Consider the following 14,653-nt stretch of genomic DNA (forward strand, 5'->3'; position numbering starts at 1 on the left):
AGAGAGTGAGTGAGTTTGTCTCTGATCTGTTTATTACATCATTTTACATCATTGGGGGTTGCAGGATATCCTTCAAACATAGGAAAAGGCAAAAGGTTCTACATAATATTACAAGTCCAATTACAAAAATGATGAAAGAGGTAGTAACACAATTGTTCAGCCAAGTGCCAAGGGAAATGTAATTTGAATGTCCTTCCTGACCAGTGTAAAACTTCTCTCTTCCCAGAATCCTGGTCAACACTAATTCAGATGTTAAAGGTGAACTATTGTGATTTCTTTCAGTCTGTCTGAGCCTTTCACAACTCCAGGCACAGCTACTAGAATGGTAATAGAAATTTAAAGTTTTAATCCAAGCCAAGTCTTTTGACCAAATTAGAGGATCCAGTAAAATCAACCATGTGAAATATTAATAATATATCCAGACAAGTCTGATCCAGGAACACTTTGTTCATTGGCATCAGCTTTTGAATACATTTTAACACCTTCATAATTCATCATTACTGAAACCCTTCAATGAATATGGCATGAGACATAATTTATGGTAGATTGTAAAAAAAGATGAATCTTTAGTATGTTGGCCCTTAATGGCATGCAATCTTTGCAGCTATAGAGAAAAGAAGAAAACTTCTATTCCTCTTTGAAAATTACTGCCTAAGAGTTAAAAAAGAGTAAAGTTGTTTCTCTGCTTACCATACAACATTTATCAAGAATGACCATGTGATAGTGCATCCAAAATGATGAGAACAGAATATCTGGAAGGTTACCCAAGATTCACAAAATTAGAAGAATGAGGGACGAGTGACTTTTTAGGAAAGATAGAAAGGCAATGGAGGAAGATTGTGTAATACTGTGGACAAAACATGCTTATGCATAGAGTTTGAGTTTTAGTCTAGCTGCAAGGAAGTTGTTCAAGTCATTTCTCCATTTTTATGACATTTGGGAAGTATGAGGAGAATCTTGGGCCTGCTTATGTCACTGGTCCATTGTGGACCATTCATTTTTATTGTATATGAAAGTCTTTTTAAAATCATCCATCATGCAGATATGACCAAATGGTGTATCCAAAGACTAGTTCTTCTAAAAGCTCCTTTTTGCCTGGGAAAATAGAATAAAAATCAGTTTACTTGCTGCCATCAGAGGAAAGAACTACATTTCTCTGTGTGTGTTTGCCCTCCTTCCTTCTTTGCTTATATTATTATTTCTTTTCTTCAGAGGCAGAGAATAATTTTGAAGTGAAGGAGATGTCTACAAAGCTGAGCCTTTTTGTGAAAGGATCTGGCCCCAAAAGATGCATGACTAAGGAGCTCCATGACTTTATTTTGAGAGAAATCTGTGCCCCTAATATCAAGGTAAATAAAAATCCAAAGAGTGACAATGAATTTGATGAAACTGTTGAGAAATTCAGCCAATATTCAGCCCTAAATCAGTACATGAAATTGACCTTAGGAAATGACTGTTGTCAGGATAGCGAATATAGGAAAAGCTTTCCTGAAGAAGTAGAACTTGTTCAGTCACCCAAGGAACTGGAAATGCCTACGTATCAAGGTAACCTAGGAGGAATGGCCTTTGGCTGGAGTTTAAACCTCATTAGACATCCAAAAATTAAACATGTTGAGATAGTTTCAGTAAGTGATAAAGGTGGGAGACCTTTGAATCAGAACTCTGAACTTGCCGCACATCAGAGAATCCACACTAGAGAGAAACCTTATGAATGTAAACACTGTGGAAAGGCATTTAAACGGAGAGGCCATCTTGCTGCACATCAGACTGTCCACACTGGAGAGAAACCTTATGAATGCAAACACTGTGGAAAGGCTTTCACAATGAAGAGCAATCTTGCTAAACATCAGAGAATCCACTCTGGAGAGAAACCTTATGAATGTAAACACTGTGGAAAGGCTTTCACACGTAGGGGCAATCTTGATATACATCAGAGAATCCACACAGGAGAGAAACCTTATGAATGTGAACACTGCGGAAAAGCTTTCACAGTGAGGAGCAATCTTGCTAAACACCAGAGAATCCATACTGGAGAGAAACCTTATGAATGTAAACAATGTGGAAAGGGTTTTACACAGAGTGACAGTCTTGCTGCACATCAGAGAATCCACACTGGGGAGAAACCTTATGAATGTAAGCAATGTGCAAAGGCTTTTACACAGAGGGCCCATCTTGTTGCACATCAGAGGTTCCACACTCGAGATAAACCTTATGAATGTAAACAGTGTGGAAAAGCTTTTACAGGGAGTGGCCACCTTGCTGCACATCAGAGAATCCACACTAGAGAGAAACCTTATGAATGTAATCAATGTGGAAAGGCTTTCACACAGAGGGGCCATCTTGCCAGACATCAGACAATTCACACAGGAGAGAAACCTTATGAGTGTACACAATGTGCAAAGACTTTCACAGAGAGGGGCAATCTTTTTGCACATCAGACAATCCACACAGGAGAGAAACCTTATGAATGTAATCAATGTGGAAAGGCTTTCACAGAGAGGAGCTCTCTTGCTGCACATCAGAGAATCCACACTGGAGAGAAACCTTATGAATGTAAACAATGTGGAAAAGCTTTCACAGAGAGGGGCCATCTTGCCAGACATCAGACAGTCCACACAGGAGAGAAACCTTATGAATGTAAACAATGTGCAAAGGCTTTCACAGAGAGGGGCTCTCTTGCTACACATCAGAGAATCCATACTGGAGAGAAACCTTATGAATGTAATCAGTGTGGAAAGGCTTTTACATGGAAGGAATCTGTTGCTAAACATCAGAGTATCCACACCAGAGAAAAACCTTATTGTATGGGATAAAATCATGCATTATCCTCTAGTATACATTAATTAATATTAGTTATTTTTGATTGGCAACTTCCTGCAACAAATTAGTAATCATTAGGTGCCCTTTAGAAGGGTGACAAGAAGAGTAGATAAATTCCCCTCCACAAGCAACTTTTTTTTTTTTTAAACCCTTACCTTCTGTCTTAGAGTCAATACTGTGTATTGGCTCCAAGGCAGAAGAGTGGTAAGGGCTAGGCAATGGGGGTCAAGTGACTTGCCCAGGGTCACACAGCTGGGAAGTGTCTGAGGCCAGATTTGAACCTAGGACCTCCCGTCTCTAGGGCTAGCTCTCAATCCACTGAGCTACCCAGCTGCCCCCGCAACTTTTAATATATACATAAATATACACCTTTAATTCATTTTTTTAATGTGGCCAAACCCCCCCCCCATTTTTTTATTATGGATTAAGACATTAAATTCTGATCCTGTGAAGAAAATCATTGAGTGTATTGGTGCACAAGAATAGAATCCCAGCAGGAAAAAGGCAGCAATGGCGTCGAGTCATGGGGCAGGGGGATTTCCCCTGGTACTGCCCCCTAGGACCGCCCCTCTGAGTGGTCCTGGCAAAACCGGAAGTCACAGTTGCCTCCTGAGACATGCTGTGATGGAATTAGTAGGCAAAGAAAATGTTTGATAAACTGAGGCAAGAGTGGATTTTGCTCTTTTCTGGTTTTGTTGCTAGCTAGACTTCCCTGTGAGCATGGCTATGGGGCCCTAATGGTGGCCACAGAATAGCAAGCTAAATGGAGCAACCACGAAAGTAACATATCTCTCTTTCCTTTCCATCCCTCTTTTTTGAGGCCCCAAGACAAAAGGGGAAGCCACAAGGCCACTGCTCATGCTTACACTGTCATCCCCAGTACAAGATTTTCTCCCCATCACTGCCCCTAGTCCTCAGAGACCCTACTCCCTGGTCAAGGAGTCCACAGGCCAGCACATCGCCTCCTACGGGCTAACAACAAAAATATAGGCAAGTTAAAAATAAATAAACAAGGCAAAATAAAATTTAAAAAATTAAACATAAAATTAAATAAAAGAAAAATTAATAAAATTAAATATAATCAATAAAATACATAAAATTAATTAATTGGATATACCAGTTCTGTAATCCATCATTTCAAAAGTTAATGCCTTGCATTCATTTCTTATTTAGCCCTAACACCAACGTCCAACTTTGTTGTCTTTTAAAATAAACTTAAAGGAAGTTGTGTCTACATTTTTAATTTAAGTATTCAAATGTTTTGGCTATTAAATTATTGGATTTTGTAGAGCTCCTTGCTGAACCCTAGGCCCAGGACCACATAGCTACTGCCGGGTCCATAACTTAACTCCCCCCTCTCCTAAATTAGGGTTTCTTTTCCTAAGCAGCAACAGCCATAGCAGGTACCCCAAACATATAGTGAAGAAAGACAAGTTTTTTTTTCTCAATTTGGGGAACAAAAGCAGTAACTTCTGACCAGATAATCTACTAAGTCCTTCTTATATTATGGGGGATATTGCTATGAAGAAGTCAAGTAATATTCCCCAGGACTTGCCATTGTATAAATTACTAAGAAGTTGGGATGAACCAGGATTTCCCAAGAAGCACTGGATGTCAAGGAAGGAAACAGAGGCTGTGCAAAGTCTGGACACTGAAGCCTTTTACCAGGCCCCTCTTTGACTCTTCTGACTTTAAAATTCTAAAAGAATTGAAAGCAATCATTGGCAGCAAGGATTCCAGAGGATATTCCAACTTGTGGCTCTGGGCATATCACCTTGATGGTTCAACCAAGCCGAGTACTAGCAATAACCTCTTGGTTAAATCTGAAAAAACTGACCCCCCTGGCTTCTCACCTGACAAGAGGCTACTCCATCTCGAGATCCAAGCCATCCTGACGCCTTCGGCACCACCCCTACCACCCCCGACATGCCCCTCTCACCTGGCAGCCCACCTTTGGTACCATCTCTTTGCCTCCCCTTACTGGCTAACTCATGTACTATCTACCCTTGCTCTTGCCATGCCCAGCCTGTGCCATTCCTTGCCCAGCTTTTCCCTCCCCACGGCCCAGCCTCCCACTCCTGCCACTTAGTCTCCCCTTCTCCCCTTTCTCCAGTTTCTCCCCCTCCCTGACCAACCTCCACTTTAACCAACTTCTCCCTCTCTTTCTCTCCTTTCCCTGCCCAACCCCTCCTCCCCCTGGACCTCTCTCACTACCTCTCCTCCCCCTTCCCCACCACACCCCAACATTGTGCTTACCCCCTCCCGAAAACAACAAGCTAAGCACCAGGAACCACAGACAAGTCCAATACAGTCCTTTCCCCCAGGGATGTTCTCATTTATTATTAATGAGATCATTAGTCAATACTAGACATCTTACACTTTTTTCTCCACAAGATTTGAGAGATTCATTGAAAAAACTCCTGCCTTTGGAGGCACCTATGGTGGTGATGAAAAAGTTTGAAAGTCTATTTAGGACATATAACCCAAATTGGGCAGATGTTACAGAATTGCGTTACTAGAAGATGAGAGGCACATGGTCCTTTCCTTTGTGATTTGGTCCCAAATATTTCCCAATACAAGGAATTATCATATTTTTGTTAGACTAAAAAGTTAGTTAACCGAGGTAATTTTACCTAACATCTTGATTTGTTTGTGTTTATTTTGTTTTCAAAACACTTGCTTTCCATTTTAGAATCAATCCTATATAGTGATTGCAAGGGAAAAGAAGAATTAGGGTTAGACAATGGAATTTCAGTACCTTGCCCAGGATGATCCAGCTGGGAAGTTTCTGAAAACAGATTTGAACCCAGGACTTCCCACCTGTAAGCCTGACTCAAACCTCTGAACCTCCTAACTGCCTCCCTAACACCCTGTTTCTATTCCAAATAGCAGGGGATCTAGTTGCCTCAGTCCATGCTGAAACTTGTATTCAGAATTTCCAATTATTAAGAGCTAACTCTCTCCTCCCTTTATCTCTCCATTTCTGATCTTTATCTCTTTCTTGTCTTTATCTCTCTCCTCTGTCTTTATTTCTGGTCTTTATCTCTCTCGTTTGTTTTTCTCTCTTCTGTTTCTTGTTTTTCCGTTTCTTTTCTTTATCTCTCTTTTTCTGCCTCTGGTCTCTCTCTCTGTCTCTTGTCCTTCTGTCTGTCTTTGTGTCTCTCCCTCTTTCCTCCCCCCCCCCCCCCCCATGGATTTTAGACAGAGGGCAAAGTGTCTTCTCTTAAATTAATCAAACCTAGGAAGACAAGTAACTACAGGGAAGTCCTGCCCACAGCCTTGGCTTCCTGAGACTCTGCAGGGCTCCCTAGTGTCCACATCTCCGAAGTCACTGGTGCAGGAAAGCCTCAGGAACCATCACTTCATTCACCACTCTCAGGACCTTTCTGCCACCCATCCTCCCCAGCCCAGTACTGGTTTGGGCTTCCTTTGCCCTCCAGCCCTTTCTCTCTTTTCTCCAGATCAGCTCACAACTAAGAACAAACCACCTTGTTCCTGGTCCTGATGAGGGATGTCAGTCTCTGCCTTCAGGCACTTCCCCCTCCCCCCCCATCTCTTGACCAAGAACTTTTCCCACCCAAAGCTCCCTCTATACCTCTCATCTGTGGAAGCTCAGCTGCTGAGCACAGGGAATGTCTTACTTTGGGATGGATGTAGCTGTGCTGTTTGTATTTTCCTTAGCTCTGGCCTGGGCATGAGGAAGAATCTCCTCAGTGATTTCTAGGCAGAAAAGGTCCAGACCCCTTCCCCATCCTCTCCCCTCTGCCTCCTCTTTCCCTCCTCTCTCAGCCCTCCCAGTCCAGCCTCCTGGGTGGGATCCTCAGACACAGTTACACAGGAAGTGGCTCATCCTAGATCCCCTCTGAGGTCCTCTGTTGAGGGAGGAAAGGAGGTGGCTGGTCATCCTGAAGGCCAGGCATTCCCCTCCCTGCTTTTCCCCATGAGGGATTCTTTCAGAGGCCCTGGGTTCAGATTCTGCCTCTGACACATGTCTGTCTCTTCTGGGGCCTCAGTGTGTTCTGTGAAACACAGGAGTCAGCCCAGGTGACATCCAACATCCCTTCCAGGGTTAACCCCTGCTGCACTAGGAAGAGTGAATTGGAGTCCTCAGGGACTGCATCTAAACCCCTAGAAGGGAAACACGGATTGAATCAAGATCCAAGTTGGAATCGCCCCTGAGATACTTGGTGGCTATGTGACCTTGGAAGAGTCATTTCATCTTTGCCTCACTTTCCCCATTTGTGCATCTACCCAGCAAGGTGCTAGTGATGAATCCCTGAGGGCCCTAGAAATGCTGGCTGTGATGATTTCTTTCCTGTGGAATAAAACATACAAAAATGCTTCCTGAAACCGGGAGAGAAGAGAGGTAGAATGAAGTTGGGCTCTAAAAGGAGGGTGTAGACAGAGGGCCAAGCTGGGCAGGGCTGCTCAGGACCAGGAAGGAGCAGACTCCAAGGCAGTGACCAGCAGCCTGGGGTCAGGGGCTGAGCCAGAGGAGGGGAGGGTTTGGGGTGACCTGCTGGCCCTCTCCCTGATACCTTTCCTCATGGTCCCCTCACCAGACTCCCTGTCCTTGCCCTTTCTCCCCTCAGCCCCTGCCATGTGTCCCACTCTCTCCCCTACCCTGGAGCTCCTCTGAGTGCATCCGCAGGCCCCCTTTGCCCCTATCCTCAGGGAGCTGCCCCCTCCCTCTACACTGTTCCTCCTCCCCAGGTAGGTCCTTCCTCCACTCCCCCACCTTCAGAGGGGTTCACATCTCTTCCAGACCAAGGAGGGGGTTGGACTCCATCTCCAAGCTGAGCAAACATTTAGAGAAGGCTTCCTGGGTTCCAGGTACCATGCTCAGGGCTTCACCATGACCATCTCAGTGGCCCTGGGCCAGTCACTTAACCTGCTTCTCTCTGGTCTTCCCTGTCTACAATGGGGTGTTGAGAGCAGCTGCCTCTCAGGGTTGGGGGTGGATTCTGTGAGAGAATGTAAGACGCTGTGTGAGCCTTCAGTCCTGTGGAAATGCTGGCTTTGCTGTGAGGATTCCTGCTTGGAGCACACGTGACCTAGGAAAGACAGTAGAGGAAGCAGACACTGTAGGGGCCTCCTTTTTCATTCAAACTGATATTCAGGGAAGAGTAGAGGAAGGCAGGAGCTGGGAGGGATCTGCTGGGCTGAGAAGTGGGGCCAACAGGGCTGCGCACACGGCCTCAGGGGCTTCCTGCTCTTATACTGGAATGTCGAGATGGATTTGGGGTCAGAAGTCTCCGTTCATTGATTGTGCCAGTTTATCGGTCAGACAGGCGTCACCCATATGAAGTCACAGGGAGGTCAGCGGCCCTCTGGAATGACCAGAGACCCCGATCTTGCTCAGGCAGTTGAACAAATCTTTTGAGGAGCTCATTATTCAGCCCCTCCTTTGAACACCCCAAGACGTCTGTACCTGCTGAATGCGTGATTAGGAGACGCTTCCTCAGACCCTCAGGCCTTGCCACAGACAGGGTGGACGAGAAGGACCAGAATCTCTCCCCGAGGAGCAGGACTCATTCCCCAGGATGCGGGCCTGAGAGATGAGAGATCACTTCAAACAATCAGGAGCCATGAGAGGGGAAGAATTCCTCCGCCCAGGGGGGGAGGGTTGCAGAAGATAAAGTGAGCAATTTTTACTTGTCGGGTGAAGAAAGACTGGAATGTGAGGGCCAGGTGTTGGGGCAGAACCCACACAGAGAGTCAGCTTATAAGGAGGCCAGCTCTGTATAAGAAGAAAAACAGAAATAGAGACAGAAGAATGGGAAAAGAAAGAACAGGCTCTTGCGGGTTCGAGAGAGGCTTTGAGTAGAATGGCCACAGCACTCTTGTTGAGAGCTATGAAAATTCATGTATTATGACAAAGACAAGTTTTGACCCTTTTTCCTTCTCTGGTAATGAGCATGGAGGCCGCCCTGGGATGCAGCTTTCCCACCTGGGAGACGGCCCTAAGTTCTCTCTCCCTGGAAACTGCCCTGAAGGAATGCTAGAGCTCAGAGCCTTGTAGTAAGAAGTGGTGGCCATGGAGACCCTTTGATCCCAGCTGCCTGGGACGGGAATATTGGCCTTTATTGAGAGATCTTTGTGCTTTCTCCTAAAAGGTGATGGGTCCTAATGAGTCCAAGAAGCGGATTTGATAGAAACCACCTAACATGGAGGCACCCTGCATCCTGAATTCTCCCCTGATACAAGTGGAAGTGGCCTCCTTTGACTGGCTGAGTAGCCAGAGCATGCTTTGTCATTTTTGTTTTTTATTTTTTAATTTAAACCCTTACCTTCTGTCTTGGAATTAAGATTGTGTATTGGTTCCAAGGCCACAATGTGGTAAGGGCTAGGCAATGAGCTAGGAAGTGTCTTAGGCCAGATTTGGACCTAGGACCTCCCATCTCTAAGCTTGGCTCTCCATCCACTAAGCCACCCAGCTGCCTCCATGCCAAACTGAGAGAGTCAGTATCTTTCCCATTATTTCCAGAGGACGAAGATCAGTTGTAATTCATCCCCATTGAAGGAGCCGGGAATTGAAATGGAAAGAAGAAAGTTTCCCTCTTCCCTCTCCTTTTATCCCATGGCTTTGAGAAATTGTCCAGGGGTGTTTCTATTTCTTTTTTGTCTCATTTGTTCTTCCCAGTTTAACGTTCAAGGGGTCATCACCATTGAACTTCCAAGGAGTTGGAGTCATGGGGACACTGAAGCCAGGATTCCAGGCAGGAGGCTAGGGCCGGCTTCCTAACCAGGATGAATCGGCATTGAGGAAACTACAAGTATGTATTGCTCTCCTTTTATCCAGAAATCACTGGCGCTCTGCTCTTCCTCCAAGCTCAGTGCCATGAGCCACTGTTGTAGTCACATTGCTGAGACATGACGGTGAAGGTCATCAGCAATGGATTTGGCTAGTTTGGATGCTTTCAACACCACAGCAATAGACATTGAGGCCATCAATGATGCCTTCATGAAAGTCAACCACATTATGTTCAAATAGTTCATCTATGGCAGGTGCAAGGGCACAATCAAGGCTGAGAGTGGAAAGTGGCTGACCGATGGAAACATCCTTGCCATATTCCAGGAGAGGGATCCCACAAATAATAAATGGGGAGCTGCTGGGACTGAGTCTATCTTAGCATCATGGAAAATGTCCGGGCTTACGTGAAGAGTGGGTCCTTATGCCTGCCCCTTCTGCGGATGCCCCAGTGTTTGTTATGGGAACGAACCATAACAAATCCCATAATTCCCTTAAGATGGTCAGGAATGCCTCTTCCTCCTACTGCTTGGCTCCTTTGGCCAGTTATTTTTGGCACATTTGGCATTATGGAGGCATTCGTGACCTCAGGCCATGCCATTACTAAGGGTAGATGGCCCCTCTGGCAAGCTTTGCTGAAATATGCCTTGTGCTGGATGAGAAACTCACAGGCTTGGCCTTTCCCCTCTGGCGCTCTGACATTCTTCCCGCACTTCTGGGTGTTCCCATCTGGCCTCAGCAAGATCACCCAACACTTGGGAATGAAGATGCAGCCCAGTAAGCCAGCACCGGAGGCCAGGATGGAGAAGATCTCCCCCACCACCACGGCTTTGCCCTTGGTGCTCTGGTAGGTGGGCAGGAAGGAGGCCCACACAGGGCAGAAACGAATGAACCTGGCTTCATTGATGGTGTCGGGCCGGCTCCTGCCAGGAAAGCCACCGTGAAGCTCCCCAGGGCTGAGAGTCCAACGTAGCCCAAGACGCGGTAGAAACCCAGGACGGAGCCCTCATCACATGCAATGAGGATCTCATCAGGTTGGGAATGTGTGTCTGTGTCGGGACAGAGAGTCACTCGGACCCCAGAGCAAAGGAGCACAGCACTGCTGGGAGCTCCGGGCGGTAGCCATCTCTTACTCCTGCTCCCTGGGGCTGCAGCCTCACAGGCCACAATGACCACAAGGCTTTGGGCTAAAGCGGAAGAAACAGCCCCAGGGAACACAAGCCCAAATGTCGCGTCTTGGAGGAGGCGGGTGGCTGCAGTGGGGCCACCAAGGAAGAGCCAGGAGCAGAGGAAGCAAGGTGAGGAAGACGAGGAGAGTGTAGCTGAGGGCCGGTTATTGGCTTTCACTAGGGGGGATCTTCACAAACACCCCAAGAATCAGAGCTGGCAACGCAGAGAAGAAAGGCACCCCGAAGGCCAGAGCCGCTCCCAGAGGTTCTTCGATATCCAGGAAGGTGATACTGTGGGGAGGCGGCGATCCCTCTCCTTATTGGGATGCTCATCTTGGTGGCACTCCCTATCTGGAGGGGACAAGAAACACCTCGTTGTTTTATGTTCCACATTCTCCTTCCCTGACACGGAAACGCCCAGACCAGCTCTGACCAGAGGGCGGAAGGTGCCCCGCGAGTTGTACACACAAGAGCACGTGGGGCCAACACCCTTTATAATTTAGACATTGTTGATCGCCTTATTTCTGTCTTAAAATCACTACCGAGCATCCGATCCAAGACCTAAGAGCAGTAAGGGAGAGGCAATTGTGGTGAAGTGACTTGCCCAGGGTCACACAGCAAGGCAGTCTGAGTCTAGATTTGAACCCAGGACCTCCTTTTTTGCAGGCCAGGCTTTCTAACCATTGATCCCCCTCACTGCCCCACATGATGTTATCCCTCAGTATTTTTCTTTCACAGTTGAAGAAAATGGTTCCTTAGCCTCTCCATTCTCCCACTGCATGGGTGCTCGCTGCTAATTCCCCAGCATTAATCGTGATCATATTGATAATAATCGCTAGCATTTATACAGCACTAATCATGTGCCAGTTATTGTGCCAAGGGATGTCCAATGATCATTTCATTGGCTCTCCCCAGAACCCTGGGACGGAGGTATTCCCATTTCATAGGAGGGGAAACTGAGGCAAGCATACATTCAATGACTTGTCCAGGGTCACACAGCCAGGAAGCATCTGAGGTTGGAACTCGGGTCTTCCCGACTCCAGCTCCAGAACTCTGAAAAAGAATGCGGAGCCCTGAATCCTTTCCCTCCTCCGCCCCCTTGTGGAGGAAACGGGAAGAACGCGAGTGACGCGGAGGATCCTCGGCCTCCACCGGCCCTTCTCCGAGCAGGCGGCCCTTTCCGTCCCGACTCCTGTGCGATGGTTTGGCCCATTGCAGTGCCCCAAACAGCTCCATCATGGCCCTGGTCCTCCCCGGGACGGTATCGAGGCTGTGGCGGACGTTCTGCGGGTTCTGCTCCCGTCACACTGCATCAGGCCGGCTCAGGCGTGGCAGGTTTCCCAGAATTCCTCCCGCTCGTCCTTCCTCCCAGCATCCCCTCTCCAGGAGAGCCCGACGGACCCCTCCAGGCCCCCGTAGGGGCAGACACCCTCCCGCCCGGCCTCTCACCCCCACTCCGAGCCGCAGCGGAGCGCTTTGTCCCCGGATGCGTCCTTTTCCTCGCCCGGGATGCAGAGCCCGGAGTGGCGTCGCTGCCCGAAGCCTGTGGAGGCTCTCCGAGCCCGTTGAGCGTCGTCACTCCAGATCGCGCTCCACAATGGCGGAATCCCTGCGGGACTCCCAGCAGGGCCTTCGAGGCTCACAAAAAGCCCTTTTTCTTCCCAGTGGCCGTGGCGGGGCGGGGGAGTCGGGGCTCGTCGGGGAGGTCCGGGCTGGGAAACCCAGCTGGGATGGCCTCGGAGACCCAGGGGGGAGCTGGGGGAGGGGCAGAGCCAGGCTTCTGGGGGGTGCCTGCAGGAAAGAGGTCCTCCTGGGGCCTGGCAGGCCTCGGAGGGCCCCCCCAGGGTGCTGGACCCCCCCTGCTGCCTCCCCCTCTGGGCCTCCCTTTAGGGCTGCCTCCCAGCTCAGCCTGGACAGGCCCAAAGCCTGGAAGAAGAGGCTGGAGTCCAGGGAAGGGCCTGGGGGGCCCCCAACGCCCCCATCCCAGGGGAGGGCAGGCCACGCCCAGCCCAGGCCTGTGTATTCTCCCCTCCTGAGCCCCAGAGACAGCAGAGAGGAATTCAGAGCAGCAGCCCCGGCCTGAGGCCAGCAAGGGAAGAATCCTCCAGGGAGAGAAGCCCTCCCAGGGCCTTTAGCCCCTCAGGGCCTGCTAGAGCTCAGGGCCTGGAGTCAGGGAGGCCTGAGATCTCCCCCTGCAGGACCCTGGTGCTTGCCTCAGTTTCCTCCCCTGTCCAGTGGGCTGCAGGAGGAGAGGCAAAGCCGCCCAGCCTCTGCCCAGAAAGCCCCAAAGGAGGGGAGAAGCAGCCAGGCCTGAGCAGCCTGAGCCCAGCCGCCCTGAGACACACAGACACCCCCAGACTGTCCTCTGTCCATCAGGGCTCAGAGCCTGGGCTCAGGGGCTGCTGCTGCCTTCTGTGGCTTCCCAAAGGGCAGGAGGGGGTTCCTAGGCCTTCCCCAGCCCTCTAAAGGGTCTCTGGGCCTTGTGGACTGGGGGAGGGACTGAAGGAGACCCTCCTCAGCTGGCCCAGAGCCCAGGAGACCCCGAGGAAGCAGCTGTTTCCCCCCAGATCCTCTCTGGACCAGCTTCCCCACAGCCCCTGGGCTCAGCCTCTGATTCTCTGGATTCCACAGTGGGGAAACTGAGGCAAAGGCTGGGGAGGGCCTTGGCCAGGCTTCCCCCTGCAGGGCAGTGTCTGAGGCCACGTTTGATTCCAGGCCCAAGAGGGCAGCCCCCGAGTCACCCCATTCTTCCCCCTGGGGAGAGGACAGGCCCCTCCTTTGAGGGAGCCCCTGGGGTCCTCCCAAAGCAGGAGCAGCAGGATGTTCAGAGAGATCCCTGGAGGAGGGGAATCTGGGAGGGGGGCCTGGGCTGTCAGCTGCTGCTTTCTGCAGTTTCCTTCTCTGTCAGAAGGGGGGATCCTAGCACTATATCCCCCGGCCCTGGGGAGCAGAGATTCATGGATTGGTCAGTCAGTCAGTCAGTCAGTCAGTAGACACTAATTAGGCACCTACTGTGTGCCAGGCTCTTGCCTTAGGCAGCTTCCAGCCTAAAGAAGCAGCTGGCAGGTCAGGAAGGGCAAGTGGGGTTGGGAGGAGAAGGCTGCAGCCCCCCAGGGTGGGGAACAATTCCTTTACATCCCTCCCCCACTAAGCCTCTACAGCCAGGAGCCCCGGCAGGACGACTTCATTTCCCAGAATGCCCTGTCATGACATCATAGAAGTCTTGACTCTCCCCTGGGCAGGACTCCATTTCCCAGAATGCCGGTTCCCTGATTCCTCCCTAGTCTTGGCCCCTCCTCCCGGTGGCCGCCTCCGGGCTTGCTGGGCACCTCCTGCGGGTGGGCTCAGCTGTTGGAAGGTGCACAGCTGTGCTTCTTGGACCTTTGTTGGGGGAGGGGGGAGGGGCGGCGTCGGGGCTCCCTGCAGTGCCGCTGAGGCTTTCTCTTCCCAAATTCCTGGGGCAGACCCGGGTGGGCCCGTTCCGGGTTTTTGAGCTGAGAGGCGGGACTGGAGCCCGGAGCCGGGGGTGAATGCTGGGGGCGGGGCGGGGGCGGGGGCGGCGGCGGCTGTCTCTGTAGGGCTCGGTTTCTGAGTATAGAAAAGGGACAAACTGGGAAGGGCCCGCTTCAGGCCTCTGACTGCACCCGGAGCCATGGCGGGGCTTTGCCCTTCCGCAGGGGAGAGAGAAGGGGCCGCCAGCCCCGGACTCCGGAGGCAGCTGGGGGTGCAGTGACGGGATGCGGGAGGGCCTGGGAGCCCTCCTGAGCCCGCCCCCCAGGCGCACCCGGAGGAAGTCTCCCGGCCTCGGGGCTGCCACCCCCGGAAGGACCCCAGGGTGGCCCCGCAGAGAGCCCGCAGCCAGAGGAATGGCCCCCGGGACCCCGAGGCCCCCCTCCCAGGTGAGTGCAGCCCC

The 14,653-nt window shown here is 50.3% G+C and overlaps 1 protein-coding gene across 10 annotated transcripts in view; it reads left to right on the plus strand.

The window, feature by feature from the left end:
• The window catches only part of LOC100619527 (zinc finger protein OZF-like), a 73,768-nt gene that overhangs the window by 21,998 nt on the left and 37,117 nt on the right, over window positions 1–14,653 (plus strand). For 5 of the 10 annotated variants that reach the window (XM_056794582.1, XM_056794576.1, XM_056794588.1 and 2 more), the window contains one exon: window positions 1,213–5,457. In XM_056794582.1, the coding sequence (XP_056650560.1) occupies window positions 1,213–2,813 (1,601 nt within the window). In that variant the 3' untranslated portion in view covers window positions 2,814–5,457. Of the gene's footprint in view, window positions 1–1,212; window positions 14,640–14,653 lie in introns of those variants that run through there. The other 5 variants (XM_056794608.1, XM_056794622.1, XM_056794595.1 and 2 more) reach the window with 5 other exon arrangements.

The sequence above is a fragment of the Monodelphis domestica genome, chromosome 1 (genome assembly GCF_027887165.1).
Source record: "Monodelphis domestica isolate mMonDom1 chromosome 1, mMonDom1.pri, whole genome shotgun sequence".
Lineage (NCBI taxonomy): Eukaryota > Metazoa > Chordata > Mammalia > Didelphimorphia > Didelphidae > Monodelphis > Monodelphis domestica.